Source organism: Acomys minous, assembly GCF_964271855.1.
Source record: "Acomys minous genome assembly, chromosome: 10".
NCBI lineage: Eukaryota > Metazoa > Chordata > Mammalia > Rodentia > Muridae > Acomys > Acomys minous.
The window spans coordinates 23700406-23723304 of NC_140491.1; the positions used below are offsets into that span (position 1 = coordinate 23700406).

The 22899-nt window shown below is 45.9% G+C and overlaps 1 protein-coding gene across 1 annotated transcript; it reads right to left on the reverse strand.

Annotated features, from left to right (window-relative positions):
* Positions 1-2833: 2833 nt before the first annotated feature.
* LAP3 (leucine aminopeptidase 3) lies at positions 2834-22254 on the reverse strand. The gene is made up of 13 exons (XM_084799190.1): positions 22097-22254; positions 20175-20290; positions 18414-18468; positions 17929-18034; positions 16763-16922; positions 15097-15261; positions 12374-12532; positions 11073-11197; positions 9449-9537; positions 8503-8605; positions 6217-6296; positions 4457-4566; positions 2834-3627 (listed from the first exon to the last, which is right to left on the reverse strand). Exons 1-13 carry the CDS (start codon positions 22196-22198, stop codon positions 3438-3440), a joined length of 1560 nt encoding a protein of 519 aa, XP_084655316.1. The 5' UTR covers positions 22199-22254; the 3' UTR covers positions 2834-3437.
* Positions 22255-22899: the final 645 nt, after the last annotated feature.

Sequence of the window (22899 nt, forward strand, 5' to 3'; positions counted from 1 at the left end):
CAAAAAATACTATCCAGGAATGATAGTGTGTCAGAATTCTAAGCTCTTATGGGAATACTCCAAAAAACCCCAAAGTGTTGTGATCTCAGTTTCTCCAAAACACGGAATCTTTTAGTTGTCAGAACACAGTCCAGGAATGATATCATGTGAGGAAAAGTCGAAGTTCTTGTGAGAACACTCCAAGAAAACAAGAGTCTTGTGATCTCAGTTTCTTCAAGACACAGAATTATTCTTGGACTATGTTTTCATGCCCCTCCCAAGTGTAGTGCATAGGAGTAAATTTACTTCAGATTACTCATTATTAGTTGCTGTTATTAATCAATTAAATGTTTGAACTATCTTTTGTATTCCTCTGTGGAAATACACGGCTTGTCCTTGTGATTGTATGCAGCTTGAACTCATGAGACCTTTGCCCATGTGACTCCTCTTAACCCTCACAGTGCAAATTGACTGAGGCTCTGAATAAAGTTGGATGTTGTGTGAGACTTCAGTCCTCCTCATTTGTCAGCTCTGGTCTCCCAAGTCCCACTGCCGCTAGAGTGGTGACATAATTTTGCTCTCCCCCTTTTGGGGGGGGGGAATCTAATATCCAGTTAATCTAACCATGAAGAACATCAAGATATTTCTCTTGGATTCATCCAGAACACAAAGCATTCACTTCTTGTTTTTGCTTAAAAACTCTTGTTTCTTCACTCATAAAATGGGAGAGGACAGTCTTGGGAAGATTACTAAAAGTGAGACAACTTGTCTGTAGTGGTCTATACTGTAGTGGTGTACAGCATAGTCAGCACTGTAGCACAAAACAGACTAATGTAAGAGTATCATATTTGGGCTGGAGAGATGGCTCAGAGGTTAAGAGCACTGGCTGCTCTTCCAGGGGTCCTGAGTTCAATTCCTAGCAACCGCATGGTGGCTCACAACATTTGTAATGGTATATGATTCCCTCTTCTGGTGTGCATGAAGACCAAGCACTCATACACATAAATAAATCTTAAAAAAAAAAAAAGAGTAACATATTTGTAGATCAGGCTGACCTTGAACTCACAGTGATCCACCTACCTCTGCCTCCTAAATGCTGGGATTAAAGGTGTGTGCCCTCTGGCCACAATGTGACTTTCAAAACTAGTTATCTATCAGCTGGAGAGATGGCTTAGTGGTTAAGAGCATGCCCCACTTTTGTAGAAGACCTGAGTTCACATTCTGGGACTCATACAAGGTGGTTCGCTACCACTTGTAACTACAGTACCAGGGGATCTAACACCCTCTTCTGCCCTCTGCAGATACCCTCACTCACTTGCACTAGTCTACATAGACACATAATTAAAAATAAAACTTAAAAAAAATAGTTATCCAAAGGGGACTATAGCTGAGACTCCTAGTAACAGGGGCCATTGAGACTGAAAAAAAAACACTAACTATACAAGACCCCTAGTGGAGGGAGAACACCAACCCACAGGCGCGCGCGCGCGCACACACACACACACACACACACACACACACACACACAAACCTATCCAAAACTTACCCTGCCTACCAAAAGTACAGGGATAAAGATAGAACAGACAGAGGAGAGATTGAGAGAGTGTCCAACCAATGCCTAGCCCTAACCTAAGACCCACCCCATGGAAGTGAGCAAGTCCCTGACACTATTAATGATACTCTGCTGTGCTTGCAGACAAATTGTCCTCTGAGAGGCTCCACCCAGCAGTAGTGGTTTGGAAACAGATGCTGAGACTGATAGCCAAACATCAGGCTAGTCATAGGAAGCCTAATTGTTAAGTCAGGGCAAGGATAAAAGGACCTTGAGGTGACTAGAGCTCCACAAGAAAACAAACAGAGCCAACCAACCAGGGTCTAGAAGGGCTTGTGGAGTCTGAAGCACCAACCAAGATGCCATGCATGAACTGGACCTAGGTGCTCTACATAGATGTAGCCAATGGGCAGCTCAGGCTTTTTGTGGGTCCTCTAGTAAGAGGAGTATGGGCTGTTTCTGACATGGACTCTGTTGCCTGGTTTTCAATCACTTGTCCCTAACAGGACTGCCTTGCCAGGCCACAGGGGAAGAGGATGAACTCAGTCCTGATGTGACTTGATGAGCTGGGGTGGGTTGGTAGGAGGGCTCCCCTTTTCCGAGGAATAGGGGAGGTGGAGAGAAGGGAGGGAGAGACTGGCCACCATGGCCTGCCTCTGTGGGGCTTGTTGATGATGATCTTTATGCACAGGACACCCCTTTGAAGTACTTGCCTAAATATATGGAACACTTCTGTGGAGCGCGCACACGCACACACACACAAACACACACACACATACACACACACATATTTATATCATGCCCCGTGGAGCACTTGTGTATACATATATGACACCCTGTGGGGAGTACTAACATTTATGGGGTACCCCTGTGGAGCACTTTCATATATGAGACACCCCTGTGGGGCACTTGCACATATGGGGTACCCTGTGGAGCACTTGCATATACGGGCACCCTGTGGAACACTTGCATATACAGGGCACCCCCGTGGAGCACTTGCATATAAGGGTCATCCCTGTGGAGCACTTGCATATATAGGACACCCTGTGGAGCACTTACATATAAGGGGAACCCTGTGGAGCTCTTGCATATAAGGGGAACCCTGTGGAGTACTTGCATATACGGGGCACCCCTGTGGAGCACTTGCATATACGGGACACCCTGTGGAGCACTTGCATACACTCCAGTGCTAACACTTGTTGTGCTCATCTGTCTATGACCAAGAATCACATGACTGTGATTCCAGCCTAGAAGTTTCTTAAATGATTCTTTACAAAGCTGTAAATCACAATGGACAAATAGTTATCAGAAGGAAATGTAATTTATTTGCTGCATTGGATTTGGATTTTGAAAGTTACATGAACAATAAAATAATCCACCTAAGAATCAAAAATTGGAAAACCGAATACCAAAGTTATTAGTTATATTTTCATTTATATATTTTGTTGGTTTTTTTGCTGTTGTTGTTGTTCTTGTTTTTCAAGACAGGGTTTCTCTGTGTGGCTCTGGCTGTCCTGGAACTCACTCTGTAGACCAGGCTAGTCTCGAACTCAGAAATTCGGCTGTCTCTGCCTCCCAAGTGCTGGGATCAAAGGTGTGTGCCACCATGTCCAGCTCCCTTTGTACATTTTTGTGGATTTAGATTGTCCCTGTCTTGTAAAAATAGTAAATATGGCTAAAAAAATACATATTATTACAACATATTTTAATAGTTTAAAGGGCCTATATTAATTCATATCATTTAGACTTTTGTGACTCAAGCATACTAAAATATTCTAAAAATTAAGATTAAAAAAAAAAAGAATACCATTCATTTTTGCCTTTAAAAGATTTTCATTCATTTAGGAATAATTTGAAGGCCAAATATCCAATTCAAGAAAGATGGAAACCTTCCTGAGTGTGTGAACTAAGAACTGTCTTTACTGAAGCGAAGCAGGAACTCAATCAGAGTCCTTGTAGGGCGCCCACTCATGCCCTTCCGCAGGTACGGGATCTCATCTTTGTTGGTCATCACACCTGCTATGTCTAAATGTGCCCACTTTGTATGAGTCACAAACTCCCTCAGGAATGCCGCGGCTGTACATGCACCTGCAGATCTGAAGACAAAGACAAAATAGTATTATTTTATCTCATGTCAGAGCGCACCAAGCGTTGCATTAAGAAGCTACATTCCGAGCCAGTGGGATGGCTGGGATAGAGCACCTCTCATACGAACCTCAGGGCCTGAGCTCCATCTCTGGATCACACATACATGTGGAAGGAGTTGTCCTCTAACCTCCACATACATGCCACATGGCCATGGCACATACACTACCCCACACAAAATGAACGGCCTTTGAAAATAATATTACATTTATGCTAGCTAGGTTCCACCAAAAGGGAAAAGTTAAGCTCATGTAACATGTTAAGAAATTAACCCAGGCCGGGTGGTGGTGGCACACACCTTTAATCCCTTTAATTGGGAGGCAGAGGCAGGTGGATCCCTGTGAGTTCGAGGCCAGCCTGGTCTACAATGTGAGTCTAGGACAGCCACGGCTACACAGAGAAACCCTGTCTCAAACAACCAAAAAAGAAAAAGAAAAGAAAAGAAATGAAATTAACCCAGAAATCACTTCCAGAATATTCATTTTAGATATGGCTTTATGGCATAAATAGCAAACTCTAGACTTTTTCCGTGTAATGAATTCTTATAGTCCCCAACACTTTTTCTTATTTTCTTAAAATAACCTTCAGATTTGCAATTTTCTAACATTAAGAGAACCTGCTAGAGAAATATTTTCAAAATTTAACACATCAGTAAGCTTTGAAGTATTACATCAAAAGGAAATCAATGAGTCGTAAGATCTTCTGTACAAAAGATGAGACTAAAGGGCAGCTTAGCAAGCAGGGATGATGGGAAAGAGAAACTTAGATCATTTCACATACCTGTATTTTCCAAGGTTATTGACATCAGCAAGCTGGCAGTCTATGACTTGTTTTGTATAATGCTCAAAGAGAGGCATCCTCCAGACTCGGTCCCCAGTTTCTATGCTGGCCTACAAACAGCGTGACAGTGTGAGAGGACATTCTGAGAAGCCCTAGAGCCTGGTGCATGAAGCAAAGAGCTAGCAAGGCTGTGAAAGTGATGTTCAAGACGGCTCTAGGTCACAAAAGACTTATCTCAGAATTAGGAAGCAGGAACATCGTAAAGTAAGACATTTAGTAAATTCTCACTTGGCAGCTATAGGCTTTGAGGGTTTAACCAGGGTGGGAGACTTCGAAGAGTCCAGACACCTTGGTCTGCTTGAGGCATGCATGCTAGACCTCCATCACTGAAAACCAGGGCCTGAGACAAGATGATGCCATTTACGCACTGCTTAGCCCCCATTCATTTGCTGATACTGAGCTCTAGAGTACTGCTGAGCTGCGGTGTCAACATCTACATCATCAAAGGTACCCTCACAGAACCAGATAAGCAGGCTGCTTTACTCATTTACACAAGAATCCAAAAATAAAGCTTCAGAGTAAAAAATCCAAAAAGCAGCAACAGGACCTGCGGTTTTAGGACATAAGGACACATCAGATGCACTGGCTACCTTTGGGGACACAGACTGTGGGGTGTTGGCTGCTGACTAATATGCCTGCGAACACATCACTTTAGCTAGGAAGACAACTCAAAAAACCCCAAATGTTGTGTGTGCCATGATGACAGAGGGACTTTGGGTATCGTGGAAGGCCAGGAGAGGTTCCTAGCTCAGCCTTCAGGGAGGCAGCCTGGCTGTTACAGAGGGTGACAGTGAGCTTCACAAAGACAGAGAAGTAGGGGAAGCACTGTCAAGTGAGAAATAAACCCAGGACCTTAGACAAACCTCATAAATGTACTCGCGGTTGAGAGTCTGTAGCCTACGGTAAGCTGCCTTAACTGCTTGTGAAAGGATGCGTGAGCTGCAGATGGAGCTGCCAAGGAGCCCATGGAGCACCGGAGACACAGCTGCTACCAGACATGGAATAGACAGGATCTGCCATACAGACTCAGAGCTTGTATCAGGCCAAGGACTAGACACTGTCCAAAGAGGAACACAAAGCAAACAGCTGGCAAAGGAGCGGAGACAGGACAGTCATACAAGCCAGCAAGAAGAGAAGAAAATCACAGAAACCACCGACTAGGTCACCAGGAAACCACTGACACCTGCTGACTAGAAACTGGCGAGGTTAGGCTAACAGTGGTATTGGCAGGTGAAAGCCGTGAGTGACGGTGTAACGTGTAACGGGGGAGACAAGCATGGAAGCTGGCTGGAAAGGGCACACAGCACAGTGAAGGGACACCTCATCACTGACTCACCCAATGGGAGCTCTGTCTACACTGCTCATCCACATACACTCATTAGAGGGGCCAGTCTTTCATAAAGTTAGCCTCATACCCTTTGCACCTTAGGGACTCTCAATCTTGGCCATGTAATTTGTCAGTTATTTTAACATCAATGTGAGGCTACAAGGACTGGGAAGTGGTAGCACACCTGTAACTTAGGAGTATCTTTAGAAAACCCAAAGCCACCGAATCAAGTTTACTGCTATGACCTGCTTTCAATTCAAAGGCAACCCAACAGGTAGAAGATCACTTTACCACAGGTCTTGAACAAGCATAGTATTCAAAGACCACCAAAATTATCATCTTTGTAACTTATAGATATATATCTTAGTCCTACCTCAAACAGTCTGTTCCACAGCCAGGATGAATTGGTGAACACTCCTGTGGCGCCCGATCCCAGGGCTACGTCCATGGCACCTGTAAGACACAGTCCGTCAGGTCAGTACCAGTTGCTCGTGTCTCCTATTGCTCAGACCACAACTGTGGGCTCTAAATTTATTAATGTTCCTTCATCATAAAATGTATATAAGCTGGGGAAATAGTCACTTTCATAGCTAGTTATGTCTCTCGGGCTAGGATTTCCCTTTATTGTGGAAAATGCAGAAAAGAAAAATGATTATTAGTTATGAACAAGCCCATCCCAAGGTAATGGCCACTTACTTGATAGTTCTTTCTAGAGTTCTAAACAGCTGAGACTATGGCCATCCTATATGTGCTCCGTGCTCAGCCATTGGCACAGTCCTGGCACAGAGCAGGAGTTAATGCATGCTGACAGCCATTCATTTGCCATCAACCATGTATCAGATACTAAACCAGGGAGCACTTATTTGATGATGTGAGACATCTATGTGGGACATGTGTGTCTCATTTTAGTCATTTATTTTGATGCCTTATTTTTAAAGTTGGTAGATTTTGATATAATATTAATTTGACCTCCAAAGTTTTCCATTGGTTTCTAAGTTTCTCATAAAGAAGATAAAAACTAACAATAAACAAAAACGCGGTATTTTCACTTATAGGAATAGAAAAGGATAGGCATAAACATTTAATGTAATATCTTGATTTAAGAGGATTTCATAATACAATTTTAAATGACTGTTTTCTAAAACTCTACAGCTGTTGTCACAGTTCCAGATGCAGCAATATAGAAACACACTTAATAGCAATGCACAGTGCCACTGGCCAGTGTTCTCTCAGTGGCTCTAGGTCACCCATCTCTCCATCACGGCCCCAACCTCGCCATGGATGCTGCTGGAAGCATTTGTGAAACAGCCATAATGAAACTATCTTTGTACGCCAGCTTTAAAAATTAAAAGGTCAGAGCTGGGCGTGGTGGCGCAGGCCTTTAATCCCAGCACTTGGGAGGCAGAGGCAGGCAGATCGCTGTGAGTTCAAGGCCAGCCTGGTCTACAGAGCGAGTCCAGGGCAGCCAAGGCTACACAGAGAGACCCTGTCTCAAAAAACCAAAAAACCAGACTTCCAAAAAATAGAAACCATAAACCACTGTGCACTGTTATTTACACCCAGGAGAGGAACATGAACTGACTTCTGCTCCAGTAAAGGCTTTCATGACTCAGCAAAAGATCAAAACCAAAAGTCACAAAATGACCCGGATTTTATCTCGAGATATGGATGAATTCCTAGGGCGAGATCTTAGGATGGAAGATTGTGAGTTTTGGGATTGTGCTACAAGCCACTATCTGTTTCACCCTTCAGAAATCTCTGCACTTTCTGTAGAGCCCGAAGTCAAGGCCGGTATTTAACAGGCTCCATGAAGCTCTTTCCAACCCTTAACAATGTGAAGCAAGCAGAACTGTCCTCAAGTAATGGTGTTAGAGGCCAGGGAATTCCAGGGGGCTGCCCAGCTAGGAAACAGGGGTTACACCCAAGCTGGCCCTAAAGCCAGGCAGGCTTTCTTTGCATACCTCTCACTCTGCTGTGTGCCCATTAAACAAAGATCTTGCCACCCCCAAATGTCTTTATTTCTTTAGGTAATAATAATAATAATAACACACACACATATGCATGCGTGTGCACATATAAGTTTAGGAAATTGGATATCAGATATCATGATTAGCATATTAAAACATACTGCTGATTTTGAAATGTATCAATCTTTTCAGATTTGTATTAGATGGCAGTTGTAACAAAAAACATTCTTTAAAAAAAACAAAAAAACACTCTCCTTTTTGACCTATTTGTTAAAAGCTACCACTAGAGAACCATTAGTGCTACACACCAAGCCTGACAACTTAAGTCTGATACCCAACACCCAACATGGTGGAGAGAAATCAAATCATGTAAGTTATCCTCTGACCTCCACACATGCACTGTGACATAAGTACACATGACAAAAAAAAAAATACAAATTCACACACACACACACAGACACACAGACATACACACTTAATACATATTTAAGTAATTTTGGAATACTTTAAAGCAACAGAACTAATATTGAGAACATTTTATAACTGCAGAGGGCAGTTCTTTTGGTGAAGGAGTTTTGAATAAGAATGGAGTAAACCAAATTTCAGCAAAATAATGCCCAGAGTACAGAGTGTGCACCACACCCAACAATTAAGATTTCCTTCAGACAAGACAGGGAAAAATTTGTTTTGACCTGTTAAGGTAGCAGCATTGATGATGACCCTGGGATTGAAGGTGTGTGCGTAACACAGTGCATCAGCCAGGATGAGCCTCCCCTCAGCATCAGTGTTATCAACCTGCAAAGAGATTACAAACAAGAAGGAGGGAGGGGTCAGACAACCTGAGGAATGAAGATGATTTCAAATGGGGAAAGGTCAAGGTGACATCTGTCGTGAGGCAATAAAAAGACACCGTGTACTTCCAGCCACAGTAAGAACATATCTAACCTGGAGAGTGGCTTAGTAAGTCCCTGCCCTAGCTGATGACACCCACACTGAAAACAGCAGGGACAAGTCTGCTCCATTTTAACGGCAATTGCTGCTAACAGGAAGGAAGACTGGGAACAGATAGTAGAAGTAACAGGGCTGAGGGTGCGGCATGCCCGAGACCCTGGTTTCCCCAAGCACAAAACAAACCAAATAAGGACTTAAAGGAGGCTAAAGCTAAACGGCAGCCTGGAACTCCAGGCTTGAAAACTCCTAAAATCTTGGCAGCCCTTTCTGGCCCTATTCCCTTCCTTCAGCTAAAGACCCAGGGTTCTGAGCAGTGGATGCACGTACACTTGTGCTCCACAGAGGCAGAGCACAGAGCCCAGGTATAGAGCAGTCTTTTTCAACTGAACGTCTAACAGAGAATAAAGTTAATCGTGACACAAGCACATAGGAAACAGCCCATACTTTATGGGTGCACTGTGCTCTGTAGGCCAGGACGCACATCTGTGATTTGTATGTATAGCATAATTGGCAGAAAATACAACAGAGAAGGAAAAATACTCTTAAAAACTTCCATCAAAAACTAACTGTACCTTGCAGCACTAAAAACATCACCCTGCCCCAAAGTGGAGTTGGGGTCCTACTCCCATGTTATGCTGGGGTTCTGAGAAACGCCAGATGGAGATGTTTTGTTGTCCCCTCACAAACCTGGATGGTCTTCCCGTTCCTGGCTCTGACGACATCCCCTGGCTTGTTGGCCTTGCCACTGGGCATATTTTCACAAAGTGGGGCCAAACCTATTGGAAAAACAGAGAGGAACATAAGACACACTGGATCCAAAAATTCCATCCTTTGGGACTGGAGGCTGCCAGAGAGCCATTTGAAAGCATACCACACACAGGCTGCACTTTCACAAGTGACAAACCTGTATATGGCAGAACTAGGGCAGTGGAGGAAGGAGCACACATCGCATGGCTAACTGATTCTAACCCTGAAGAAGTAAATGCAAGTCACAGAGCACCAGGACAGCCTGGACCTTTCAAACTGCCAGTGCACGAAGAAAAAAGAGAAGGAATGGGGCTCTTGCCAAGAAAAGTATAGGAATGAGGCAACCGAGTGCAATGTGCTGTCTTTGCTGGGGATCTAGATTTTAACACTAAATATGGGGGCTGGAGAGACGGCTCAGGGTTGTACCCTTATCTTTCAGATCTGCCTTTGGTTCCCAGCACCCAGCCTGTTACTACAGCTCCAGTGGCTCCAATGCCCTCCCTGGCCTCCATGGGCACCTGCACCACACGCTGACATACATACTTAAAAAAAAAAAAGCAAGAAAAAAAACCCCAAAACAAAACAAAAAAAAACTCTTAAAAAGGTACCAAATATATATAAAATGGACTTTATTTTTCAGACAACTGGAAAATTTTTACTAGGTTATTCTGTCAACCTTGTTGAACTATAACTGTATTATCATTACCTGGAATGTCCTTTTTCTTAGAAAAGATGTTAAAAGTATTCAGAGGTGAAAATATATTGAAATGTCAACACCTTGATTTCCAATAACACAGTTTTAAGAAAAGGACTGATAACAGAACAAAAAGACCATGATTCTGGAATGGGTGGGTCAGGGAGATTCAGGCCAGACATATTTCTTTCTTTTTTTTTTAATATTTATTTATTTATTATTATGTATACAATGTTCTGTCTGCATGTACATCTGTAGTCCAGAAGAGGGCTAGATCACATTATAGGTGGTTGTGAGCCACCATGTGGTTGCTGGGAATTGAACTCAGGACCTTTGGAAGAGCAGTTGGTACTCTTAACCTCTGAGCCGTCTCTCCAGCCCCAGACATATTTAAAGTACCATCCTACTTTCCCCATACCATGGATGAAACCCAACTCCCTCTTCCTCAGAATCTTGGCATTGGCAATGCTATAAACTCCCAGCACACTGCTGGAGGTTTGCATCTGTAATACCAGGAGACCCTGTGTACTAACTGTTTGCTCTGTATCAGGCACCTGACCAACCACAGTCCTATGAGGCAGTTAGAGATGATGGCTCCCATCCCAGCCAAGCACAAGCGTGACATATGTGCTCCTGATGGCTAACCACTTTTGCCTAAAACAAATCAATACAAGTTACAGCCCGCTGGCTGCAAAACACTTGTAACTCAGTCACCTCAGACAGAAAACACATATTTCAGCCAACAGCTTCTGCTTGATGAAAAGCTACTTAAAATTGTCTTTTCAAAAGGAAGGAAACTGTTGTGTATTTCAGTTCTACCATATGGCTGGATTTGGAAGCACTACAAGCTGCGATCCTTGCTCTCCTTACCTATGATATTGATGGGCAAATTGAGCTTTGCTGCGGACACAATGGCCGAGCATATTGTTGCAGCTCCTCCCATGTCAGCCCTCATGAGGTCCATATTTGCAGAAGCCTTGATGGAGATACCGCCACTGTACGGAAAAGGAGACAGTGCACAACATTAATACTAGCGAAGTTGAAAGCCCAAAGACACGGCCAGTGAGATGGCTAAGGACAAAGGTGCTTGCTGCCAAGCGTGATAGCCTGTGTTCGATTCCTCTGACCCACATGGTGGAAGAAAAGAGTAGATTCCTGACTTCTATGACGGCTGTGACACTTGGGTCTCCATATGCATATATACCACACATAATAAATAAGTGAAAATGTCAAAACAAAACAAACCAAAGAACATCATCCACGTGGTGGTGTATGCCTGCAATCCCACAATTCAGGAGGCTGAGGCAGGATTTCAACTCTGAGGCCAGGTTGAGTGACAGAGTGAGTCTGTCTCAAATCAGAACAAACCCAAATCCCGTACAAGCTCAGAGTTCACTACCACACCAAAGCACCACATACCCGCCACAGAGAGTCAACCTTCTAGACCTGGGATGGACATTACGTCACTTCTGTAGCCTTTATAAAGACAGAAAGATACTCCCAGAAATATGGGTAAGTGAGGCAGGCCCTTTTATTTCCATTTGGACGAAACGTGACCAGGTACCACTGAAAACATCACCACACACTATGAAGCCACCTAAGTAAGATCCATGCCTGCTTTCTACTATTAATACCTCGTACCCACAAAGACCGCCTTACCAGAGAGAAGTCTTTGTAAGTAACTAACACACGAAACCTGAAGGTCACAACCTATTAAAGAAAGCTGATGAGCTCGCGGAACCCTGGAGCACTCCTCTCAAGGGCAGAAAGGTACAAGTTCTTCCGACACCTGCTGGTGGCCGATGGCTTCCGAATGAGACCAGGCACAAGGAAGGTGTCTTTTGTGTAAGGCGTGCTTGCACGCGTGTGAGCATAACAAGCACTTTACCAACGGAGTGCTCCCAACCCACTGATTCTACATGGTGGTGTGACTTTGAACAAATGACTTCCAAATTGTGCTTTCCTCACCTGTTGGTCACAGGGCTAAGATCAGGACTGAAACATACAAAAACCCTAATGTCTTCGGCATATGTCAGCATTGCATTTCAAAACTCAATGCATGACACGTTTACTACCACGTGTGAAACCCGGCCAAACCCCATGCGTATGAGTGACACTACACATACATAGCATTCCCCGCAGCAGAAAGCACAGACACCCCCGGGAAGTACCTGTCAAAGGTGATTCCCTTCCCCACAAACACCAGGGGCGCTTCACTTGCATCGGGGCTGCCTTTGTAGTGGATTTCCAAGAAGACTGGCGGTTCTTCAGACCCCTTGGCCACACTTAGGAACGAACCCATCTCTTGTTCCTCAATCCAAGACTTGGGTCTACAGGGCAGAAAGAGGCGGGGGAAAAAGGAAAGATACTGTTACATTTATTCCAAAACAACTTATGAAAATTTCACACCATGCTAAAAAAAAAATTATACAACATATTAAGTTATTCAAATGCTGAACAGGACACCTGGCGCACTCAGCGGTAGAGCACTTGCGTAGGGCACTTGCACAAGGCCATGAGCTCCATCCCCAACACCAGGTTAAAAACATAGGACATCGGTGATCACAGTGTATCCTTTGCTTCTGTCTGCTCACAAGCAAAAGGCTCGACTCTGGGGATACTGGGGATACTTCAACTGTAAAGTGAGCCCAGGCACTCCTCTACCAAGGGTTACCCAACTACTCAGAGAACGTATATGTGGTTAAGTAATACAATCTTAGTAATAAGCAGTGTTCAGTCAATAAAAACAGTCCTCCCCAATCTACTCGGTTACTTCCTAGTTTTAATTTGAGACGAAATTAGGAGGGTTCTGAGTCCATACAGGGAACCTAAAGATAATTGAGGCGTTCAGCTTCACTTCTGTATTACTAATAATGACACACACAAACACAAAATTAACCAACTCAGTAAGGCTATCCTACACCAACACGAATAAAATACCCTGTTTCTTTGCTTGTCTTTTCAACACTGGCACACCACTTCCCACGGCTCGAAGTGCAATCTGAGATGTCTCTGAATGGGAAAACTCCTTAGCTCTCATAATACACACAGGCTCAGTGCAGGTAACATGAACCTCCACCTTACTGCAAACTAGAACACACACGCCATATTGCTATTCTCTCTAGGGTCAGGAACAGGAGCTCTGTATTGATTTCTAGTCACAATTAACAAAGCCTGTACAGCCAGAGAAGACCAGCACTAACCAGATGAAGGACTACGCCTGTGCTTGCCTGGCCATTAGTCTATTACACTCACGGGGAATCCAGAAACATAAATCACATCAAAAGAAACAAGCCTGTACCGCATAGACATTTCTAACCCTAAGCTTAGTACTCAGGATTTTATAGGCGCTTTATTGCTGTCCTGCTCTTCTAGAAGACTGTATCTCTTTGATGCAGATGTACCATGGATAGGTGTGGTTAGCCATGTTACAGCATGATTCACACACCGGCCATGCACCATGCTGGTCTCTGTCTGAACTTTTGTTCCCTCTGCTTACCCATAGCCTTGTGGGATCCCAAGACTGCACACCTTGGCTGAAGCCCCTGGTCTGTTAACATTTAAAGTGACCTTTAGGCCTCTGCTGGGCTCCATGTTCACTCACGGCGCTCATCCTGCTGCTGCTGCAGCCTCCCAGACCCATTTACCTGCCTATTCCGTCCCTGGCAGCAAGGTCCACTACTGTGTATGCCTGCCTGCAAATTTCATGCCTTCCCGCAAATTTCATGCCTTCCCTGACCTGGCAGCATCGCCACTACTGGCTGACATGGCAGAGCACTGGCATCTCCTCCTCTGAGACAGGACACAGGACACATCTATAGAGCCTACACACTGATGGACTCAACACCCTGAACTACTCAGGGCATCCTAGCAAGCTCAGTCCTGTGTTTCCTCCACAATATTCCTCATCCTAAGCACAGACTGAAAACAAACAAACAAACAAACAAACAAAACTCTGATCACAATTAAGTGCTGAAAAATACTCTTACATGAAAAGATCCCTTGAGAAACAACTGTAAAAATGAAGTAAATCTTCTTGCTGTAGGTAGTTTATTATATATATGTGTAATAATATACATATATAAAACAACACAGAGTACACAGACATACATACTGGCTAAATACCCATACATATACAATAAAAAAAATTTTTTTTTAAGTTAACCAGTTACTTTTGACCTAGGAATTCAACTCCCAAATCTTTACTCAAAGAGAAATGAACTGTACAGCATGAAAACTACATATCAATAAAAAGGACTTAAAAACCACACAACACAGAAGAAGTCATGGGACTCTCTTAAAGGTGAGGAAAAACCCCTCAAGTGCAGCTCTGTAACTCTATCTGACCTTGTGTGTCTATCTGACCTGTGGGCTAATTTACTCCTCTGAACACAGAGAGTTCAATGTTAGGATCCTGGCTTGGGTTGGTCAGGGTTTCTACTGCTGAGGTAAAACACCACAGCCATAAGAAACATGGGGAGGGAAGTGTCTTTCAGCTTACACTTTCAGGTAACAGTCCATCACTGAGGGACACCAGACCAGGAACTCAAACAGGGCAGGAGCCTGGCGGTAGGAGCCAATGCAGAGGCCATGGAGAGGTGCTGGTTACCGCTTGCTCCCCACTGGTCTGCTCAGCCTGCTTTCTTACAGACACCCAGCACCACCAGTTCAGAGGCAGCACTGTCCAGTGAGCTGGGACCTCCCACATCAACTTTCAAAAAAGAAAATGCACCGCAGGCTTACCCACAGGCCAATTTGCTGGGGGCATTTTTCTCAGTTGAGGTTCCTTCTTCCAAAATGACTCTAGCTTGTATCAAAGTGATATAAAACCGAAGAGCACACACTGTTCTTTTGGCTGTACATCACACGAGTCAGTGACATACTCATAAATTACCTGATATGGACCTCTGTCTTACTACTGGCATCTTTGAGATTTTTTTCAATAATTTCAGCAAATCTGGTTGGCGTCATCTCATTGGCTGGAGACTCCATCAGCTGGCGGGCCAAGTTCTGCCCAGAAGCAAAGAGGATCCCTTTCTCCCAGGCTTCCTGATCACCACTGTAGAAGAAAAGAGTTACTCTCAAACAACCTCAGAACACAGACCTTTCTACCAAGTGAGGCACTTATCTTTAAAAAAAAAAAAAAAAAAATCAAGATGACAAAGAATCATTGCACAAGACCTAGATCTATCCTGTGAGCGAGAAAACAGGCCACACTGAAGAAGTAGGAGAAATCCAGCTAAGCAGTTCACTTCAAGCATCTCCTCTTTTGCTGGATGGTGGTGGCACACACCATTAACCGCAGCACTTAGGAGGCAGAGGCAGGCAGATCTCTGTGAGTTCGAGACCAGCCTGACCTACAAAGTGAGTTCCGGGATAGCCAAGGCTACACAGAGAAATCTTGTCTTGAAAAAAAAAAAGCAAACAACAAAAAAGGGGTGGTGATGGTAGTAGGGTGTGTGTGTCTATGTGTGTAGTCTAATGGGGATTTGAAGTTATAAATCTACCTGCAAAGGTTATTTAGAGACCCCTACCCAAAGTTCAGTTCACTAAAAAGAGATGAGAGTCCCTAGTACTAAGTGTGAGGCAGCATACAGGAAAAATTCAGACGGGGATCAAGGCTCTAACTCCTAACCCACTGGACAGCCAAGAGTAGCTTTAGAAGAGAAAGCACTAAGGCGCATGGTGCATGATCCTAGCTCTTTGCTAGCAGTTAATACAGGCAACTTGGAGACAGGCAAAATAATAGCTGCCACCCACTTGACATGTTTTGTCTTTGGATTATCATACAAACTACGATCCCGACCAGGAATGATGGCATATGCCTGCACCTGCAACACTGCAGAGGCTGAGGCAGCAAGACCGTCCACAGCTAGTCTAAGGCTATATAATGAGACCCTCTCTAAAAACACGAAACTCGACACCAGGATTACAACTCTCCTACACCAGGAGAGAAAGGAATACAAATTTAGGTGACTTAACTGAGGTTACCCCAAGTCAGTGATAGGGACAAGGTTTAATATGTGGTATCTACAGAGCCTCCATTCTCAACCACTCTCTCACAGATACCACGAGCAACCCACTGGAATAGGGCTGGAGTAACAGGTGGTCAGCTGTCTTCTGAAAGCATCTCCCGCCATGAACCACAAAGGCGAAGATGTAATACTCCCATGCATACAGGTCCACCGTTTAGCATAATGCCAGCAGGTATGAGTTCAATGGGAAGTATTTGGATTAAAGCTCACTAGGACATTCTGTCGAGTCATTCCTCCTCCTGGGGATGAGCCAACACTGAATGCTTCTTAGTAACCAGCAAGTACAGAAGATTCTCAGGAGCCACAGAGGAATCACACACATGACAAGAGCCAGGAGGAGAGCTTGGGGACAATTAGTACACGCTAAAGTTGGGGGGGGGGGACGACACGGATGACGACAATTAGTACACCGTAAGTAGGATACACACAGGCTACACAGCGCTGCTGGACACTGAAAAGCTCATTTCCAAACATGCTGTGAGAATGCCTGAGAGGGCCACCCACACCCTGGCTCCCTCCCATCACCTTCCATGGAGCTTCGCCGACACAGCCACCTTCTTTTTCTGCTTTAGCTCATCATACTCATAGAGGCCAAGCAGGGCTCCTTCTGCGGCCGCCTGAGCGTCTCCACAGGGATCCACCTCCACCGAAGGCAGCTCCAGGTCTTGAACCTGCCTGCAGCCCGCTGCAGGACCACAGCAGAAGCAGAAAGCTGAGTCAGCACAAGGCAGAGGCATGGGGTGGTGTGCTGGGGGTGGGGTGGGGTGGGGGGGAACAGGACTGGCCGCTGACGGCTCTGGCTCTAAACTTTCATTTCCTCTTCCATAAAGCGTGGGTGGGTATGTGCCTCACACACAGAGCTGAGTACTGAGGTCAGAGGCACAACTCCTCAGTGAGAGACCCTCAGTGAGAGGCAGATGTATCTAGAAGTGTTGCTGAAGCACTAGCGTTCCCCCCCCCCCCCCCCAAGCTTCCCAATCACCAGGAGCTGCCAGATTAAAGGGACCAAGAAATGATGACGTTGAAGTCCCATACAAGCAAGTGAGCAAGGGCCATCATTAATAGCATTTACTAGAACCGTGTCAGCAAAAAGTCTCAAATAAAAGTCAGGCATAGCTACTTAACTCTGAAAGTAAACTTAATAAGTGTTCATGATCTACCCAGGGCCAAAGATTAGTTAAGCAAATTACTGCCGCCTCAGTGTGTTCCTCAAACTGCATTTGGGGTGGTCATCTTCAGGGAAAGGCTCTCCCTGCTGCTAAGCAATAAAGTGACTCAACAGCACTGACCTCAATTCCCCCAACCTACCAATCAAGCCAATTGGACAGGCCAGTGTATTCTGCTAGCAATGAATAAGTATCTCACGCTCTGCTCCTGTTTTTCTCTGACTGGTAAATATAACAATTCCGTGTTAGCTAAAAGTCAGGCAACACCACGGATGCATGACAAAATGGAAAACCACCTACACATCACAAGTTCTGAGAGACTATAGTTCTAAGAACAAATGGTAGCAAGCCTCCCAACAGAAGGCAGGTAAGGCCAAGCTATGTATATAAGCTCAGCCCGTAGAGCTACTGCATGTGAGCAAGGGGAGGGTGGTGGCAGGGAATGGACAAATGGGAAGGAAGACTGTCTGAAGGAATGAACCCTCGAGAACCTTCCGCTCTCTTACACAGGAAGAATGTGCAAACCTGCAACAGCAGCTCTGATGTTTTCCTTGCCTTCGTGCCAGTTCTCCTGGTCATCAACGCCGGCCGATCTCTTGCCAAGGCCGACCACCACCACACTGGGGAAGTCCTGGTCCATAAATACACCAAGACAACCACTGTTTAAACAGCTCCTCTCCAGAAGGAAATGATAGGAGGACAAAGAGATGCCAGAGGGCCGCTCTAAGCTCAGCAGAGAGGAGCCCTGTGTGCTGGTAAGTACAACAGACGTTGCAAGGCAGAGTGAAGGAAATCCTCCAGATAACTCTGCATGAGGTGGCACTCTTCCTCCACTCCGAGGAAGGCAGCCATTCTCCTTTAAGAGCACAAGAAGTGCTTCTGCTTAATATAGGAACGGAACAGTAGGAGCACACACGGGAGTTCCAGCATGACTGCTCATGCAGCCAGTAATGGGCACATGGGAGGTGACAGCATGGATTTGCCAGGTGAGTGTGACTTCCACTTCATACCTGATGCAGCCCGTAGAAGGTTCGGGTTTTGCCTGCCTTCAGAGGAGGTCCAGATCTAAGGCGAGAGAAGATGGCTGCTTTAGGCAGTACAGGCTGTGCTGTTCCCTTACTAACTGCCTCCGCTCTGTGCTTCACTTGGCTTTACAGGACCCACACAGGCCAGACTTCCCAGATGCAGCTCTTTTACCTCGGAACGTACTGTGCCGACTTACAGGTTAGACAGAATAGGAACACCGATTTAAAAACAGGGAGGGCGGCAGGTGTGCTCACACTCGCAATACCAGAACTGGGGAAGCTGTGAGGAAGGACTGGCGTGACTTTTGAGGCCAACCTGGACGACACAGTGACTTCTGGTTCAGCCTATGTCTTTTTATTTTTACTTTTTAAGAAAATAATCCCATGAATAGGCAAGAGGGATCTGAGCACTGGTGATTGTACTAAACGGTGGAGACCCTTCTTTCTTTCTTTTTAAATATATTTTATTAATTTATTCATATTACATCTCAATGGTTATCCCATCCCTTGTATCCTCCCATTCCTTCCTCCCTCCCACTTTCCCCTTACCCCCCTCCCCTATGACTGTGACTGAGGGGGACCTCCTCCCCCTGTATATGCTCCTAGGGTATCAAGTCTCTTCTTGGTAGCCTGCTATCCTTCCTCTGAGTGCCACCAGGCCTCCCCATCCAGGGGACTTCGTGGTTAAAAGAAACACCACCACAAAAACAAAATCCAGAGTGGTGACCAAGCAGCTGACTTAACAACAGGGTCTCGAGCTTAGGCATTTCCTAGACTGTTTACTGAGATGAGAGAGGGGCAATTACCTAATCTGCAGTAGCCAGAGGCCAGGAGCACAGACGCTGTAGCCCACAGGGACCCTGCAACAAGGCCCCTTGCATTCTGGATTCTTAGCAGGCTAGCTTCTGGGTTAACGATTCAGGTTTTAGTAAAGGACTAAAGACCAAGTGGAGATACAAGTTCTACAACGCATTTATCAGATGTTTATTTACTGCAAGTATCAGATGACACCTGGTACACTCTAACATACAGTCCACCTGAGGAACAGGTATTTAAAGGGGCTTAACTTGCTCTATTTCTGCCAAATGTGGCCAGCAGCTCTAGAGTTTCCCCACTTCCTCTAGGGCCTGCTAATCTAGGAGAGAGACCTCAGATCTCAGCTGCTGCCCGCAACCCCCCCCCCCCCCCACCTCAGGTTGTATTCTTGCTAATCAGATGATCCACTTGTACTTTAACATTTGAAAAGCCTTCAAAGTCCAGCCAGGTAATAAAAGGGCAGGACCTGAGGCTGTTTTCAAACTGCCCAGTTAAAGCACTTTCAGTGGCTGGTGCCAGACAGGAAAGTAGGAATTGTGAACCTGAGCTAGGGAGTGGGCAGGCGGGATTCCTTTCTGGATCCCCGTCAACCTTTCACAATAGGTTTGTGATCTGGTTAGAAACCATATGACTTCCCAGAACTGCAGACCCACCCACACTGAAACAACTGCCCGGCTTCTTCTAGAGTCTACTTTCACTTCCAGAGAACCTGCTGGCCAGAACTCCACTAAGTTTATCTGACGCACAGAGAAGAATCTCCTTCAATCTTGGGGCCTTTCACAACTAGAACCCCGCCCTGTGTCAGGCATACACATTTAATCCCCTCCAGAGACTGAGGCAGGTGGATCTCTGTGAGTTTGATGCCCGACCGCCATCTTACAAAACGAAACAAACACACCAAAAAGTAACCCCAAATATAGTAACACTTACATGTTCAACATTTCCCTCAGCTTTCCAGCCACCAGCTTATTAAAATTCTCTCCCGCACTTGTAAACTGTGGCATGTCGTCATCTTTGTCTTTGGAATAAATTCCTAAAACAAGACCCTGGGGGAGGGAGGGGGGAAACAAGAAAGATGAATACAATCAGAGTACACCCCATAGAAGGCAGTAACTGCCGAAACTCCAGAACGGGCAAACAGTTCCATTAAAATTGTATCTTCTGCAAGGGGGGCGGGGCAAGAGCAGAGGCGAAGAGCAGAGCAGAAGCCCCCACCTCAGCCGCTGAAATCCCTGCCAGGGCAAGATTAGAACTGGGGTACACCAGACATCTTGGACCCAAGCCTAAACAGGAAAACCACTTGTTTCAGATGCACCATCTCAAAGTTACAGTCCTTTAAAATACTTTGTGTTTTGACTATGTCCACACACTGGGTTGGCTGTAGAACTTTCTACTTGCAGAAGTGTCAGGTGAATGCTCAGAAAACCTGAGCTTTTGGAGCACTTCAAATTTCAGGTTAGGCATGCTCACATTGCATGTATAGTAAGTAGCTTGTCCATCCGTTAGGGGCAAGTGTGTAACTTTGCAGCAGGGAGGGCCAGACGCAGGGCCATCTGCCAAGCACTTAATGGTGTGACCCTTCATCACCCTCACAAGCTCCAGGCCCCAAACGACTGAAATAAATATAAATAAAACCATTGCTCATCATTTGCTTTCACATGTCAATTCATGACTTTTTTTTTCAAAGTGATGCTTCCTTTATAGCATCTCCATGGAGTACTTTTCTCTTGTTTGCCAGATAAGGAAACCTAGTGCCTGACACACTAGCTCCAGGATGGTAAAACTATGGCAATGTGCATGCTTTCTTTCTGGCTTTGGTCCTTTAAAAAAAAAAAACAAAACACCAGGTACTCAGGCCACACGGTGCCCCCATCTTTCTACTGAAAAGGGCAGGCTTCCTTGGCATAGCAAATCCCAGGTTCTAGCTTTCCCAAGATTGTTCATTCTGGGATTCAACGTAAGCAAGCTGAGACTGTCCATTGTTTCTGGGCAGACCGGTGGCAGGACTAAGGGCAGGGGTCTGCTTAACCCCTCGGCTACCAGTGGTTCCTGCAGGGGGCCTGAGCCCAAGCTCCATCTCCCTCACCAGGTCCTGGAAGCATGACTCAACTCAGATGAGCCGACACCCTGCCGGGACCCTTCACATCTGAGAGTCCTCCGTAATTTCTCAACAGCCCAGGTACGTGGAGAAGACAGATGCTCTTACAACTTCAAGATGACCTCTCTCAACAAAGCCCTTTTCCCTAGAAAGACACTGCTTTTCTCCAGAAACCCAATCCAGCAGCCTTCCCCAAGGGCCTTCTCTGACACTTCACTTGGGCGGGGAGGAGGGGTCCAGGCCCTGTGACTTGCTACTCTTTAACCTTCGATGAGCCGGGCGTGGTGGCGAATGCCTTTTATCCTAGCGGAGGCAGATGGATCTCGTGAGTTTGAGGCCAGCCTGGTCTACAAAGTGAGTCCAGGACAGACAGGGCTGTTACACAGAGAAACCCTGTCACCCGGGGAAAAAAAAATCGATGAAGTAGGCAGGCGTAATTTTTCGTAGCTCAGTTCGATGGAGGAATCAATAAAGACTGCTAGATGGAGCGCGCGGTTCTGCTCTGACTTCAGAACCCAGCACTGTCCAAGCAAGAAGAAAAGGGCGCGCCCTCAGCGAACAGCACCCGCTGCCCTGGCCACAGGCCGGGCTCAGGCTGGTGTCCTAAAACCCAAGGAACTTTTCTGTTCACCTCATTTTTGCAACTTGGTGGCGCCGCCCGCCCTACACACTCGCGGCCTGGATCTGCCCGGCCACCCCGCCGCCCGCGGCCAGGGTTCTCGCGGCCGCCGGGGAGCCTGCCGCCGCCACTCACCTTCGTCATGTTTGCGGTGGACAGATCCCGAGGCCAAAAGCTCCTCACTCCTAAGCGGCGAAGCGCGACTCGCGCGGCAGCCGGAAGGGGCAGCAGGAACATCTTCTCGGCTCGGCCCACGGCGCCGCCCTCCAAAGAGAACACGTGGCTCGTGGGAGGGCGCGTGCCTGGAGGCGGGACCTCCGGAGTCGCCGGACGCGCGCTAGAAAGCCGGACGGGAGCTTGGGCCCGCATCTAGGGGCGGGGCTGTCGGAAACTGGGAGGCGGGGTTGGGGCGGGGCGGAAGGAACATGGGCGGGGCTTTCTTGCTTCGGGGGCGGGGCGAGGTCCTGGGGCGTGGTTTGTGCGGCTCAGCAGCGTGGCGGTCTGCTATTGCGTGTGTGGGAAGCCTGAGAAGTTGGTATAAGACAAATTAATAGAAGTATGTAATTGTATTTAACAAGTTTGTGTGTGCATGGCAGCCCTTACAGGAAAATGAGGATCCTGAAAGTGGTTAGGTCTGAGTGCTTCTACTGAACGGAGAGTAATGGTTCTGAAAAAGTAACTAAGGAATAAAAGAAAACTAAAAAAGAATGTAAGGCTTAGCTAACAAGGTTCATTTACGCAAAATTGTATCTTCTTTAATTCCTCATCTCTGGTAATAGTATTTGGAGATAGCAGTAGTTTACTTGGAGGTTTTGTGTCCTGCTTTGGGTTTTGGGAGACTCAAAGATGGCTCATGCGTTTGTTCCTATTCAAGTGCCTTTAGTGGCTCAAGTGGTCTACTTTAGTGTAGCATATCTACCATCCTTCATCCTACAGGG

Bases quoted from the DNA above. Each gene is read 5' to 3' on its own strand.
- LAP3 (XM_084799190.1), bottom strand. From the start codon at position 22,198: ATGTTCCTGCTGCCCCTTCCGGCTGCCGCGCGAGTCGCGCTTCGCCGC. The intron at 16,923-17,928 runs GTTTGCACATTC...GTGGTCCTGCAG, and splicing joins CATCAGAGCTGCTGTTGCAG to CGGGCTGCAGGCAGGTTCAA. The intron at 15,262-16,762 runs GTGATGGGAGGG...TTTCTTCTACAG, and splicing joins TCGGCGAAGCTCCATGGAAG to TGGTGATCAGGAAGCCTGGG.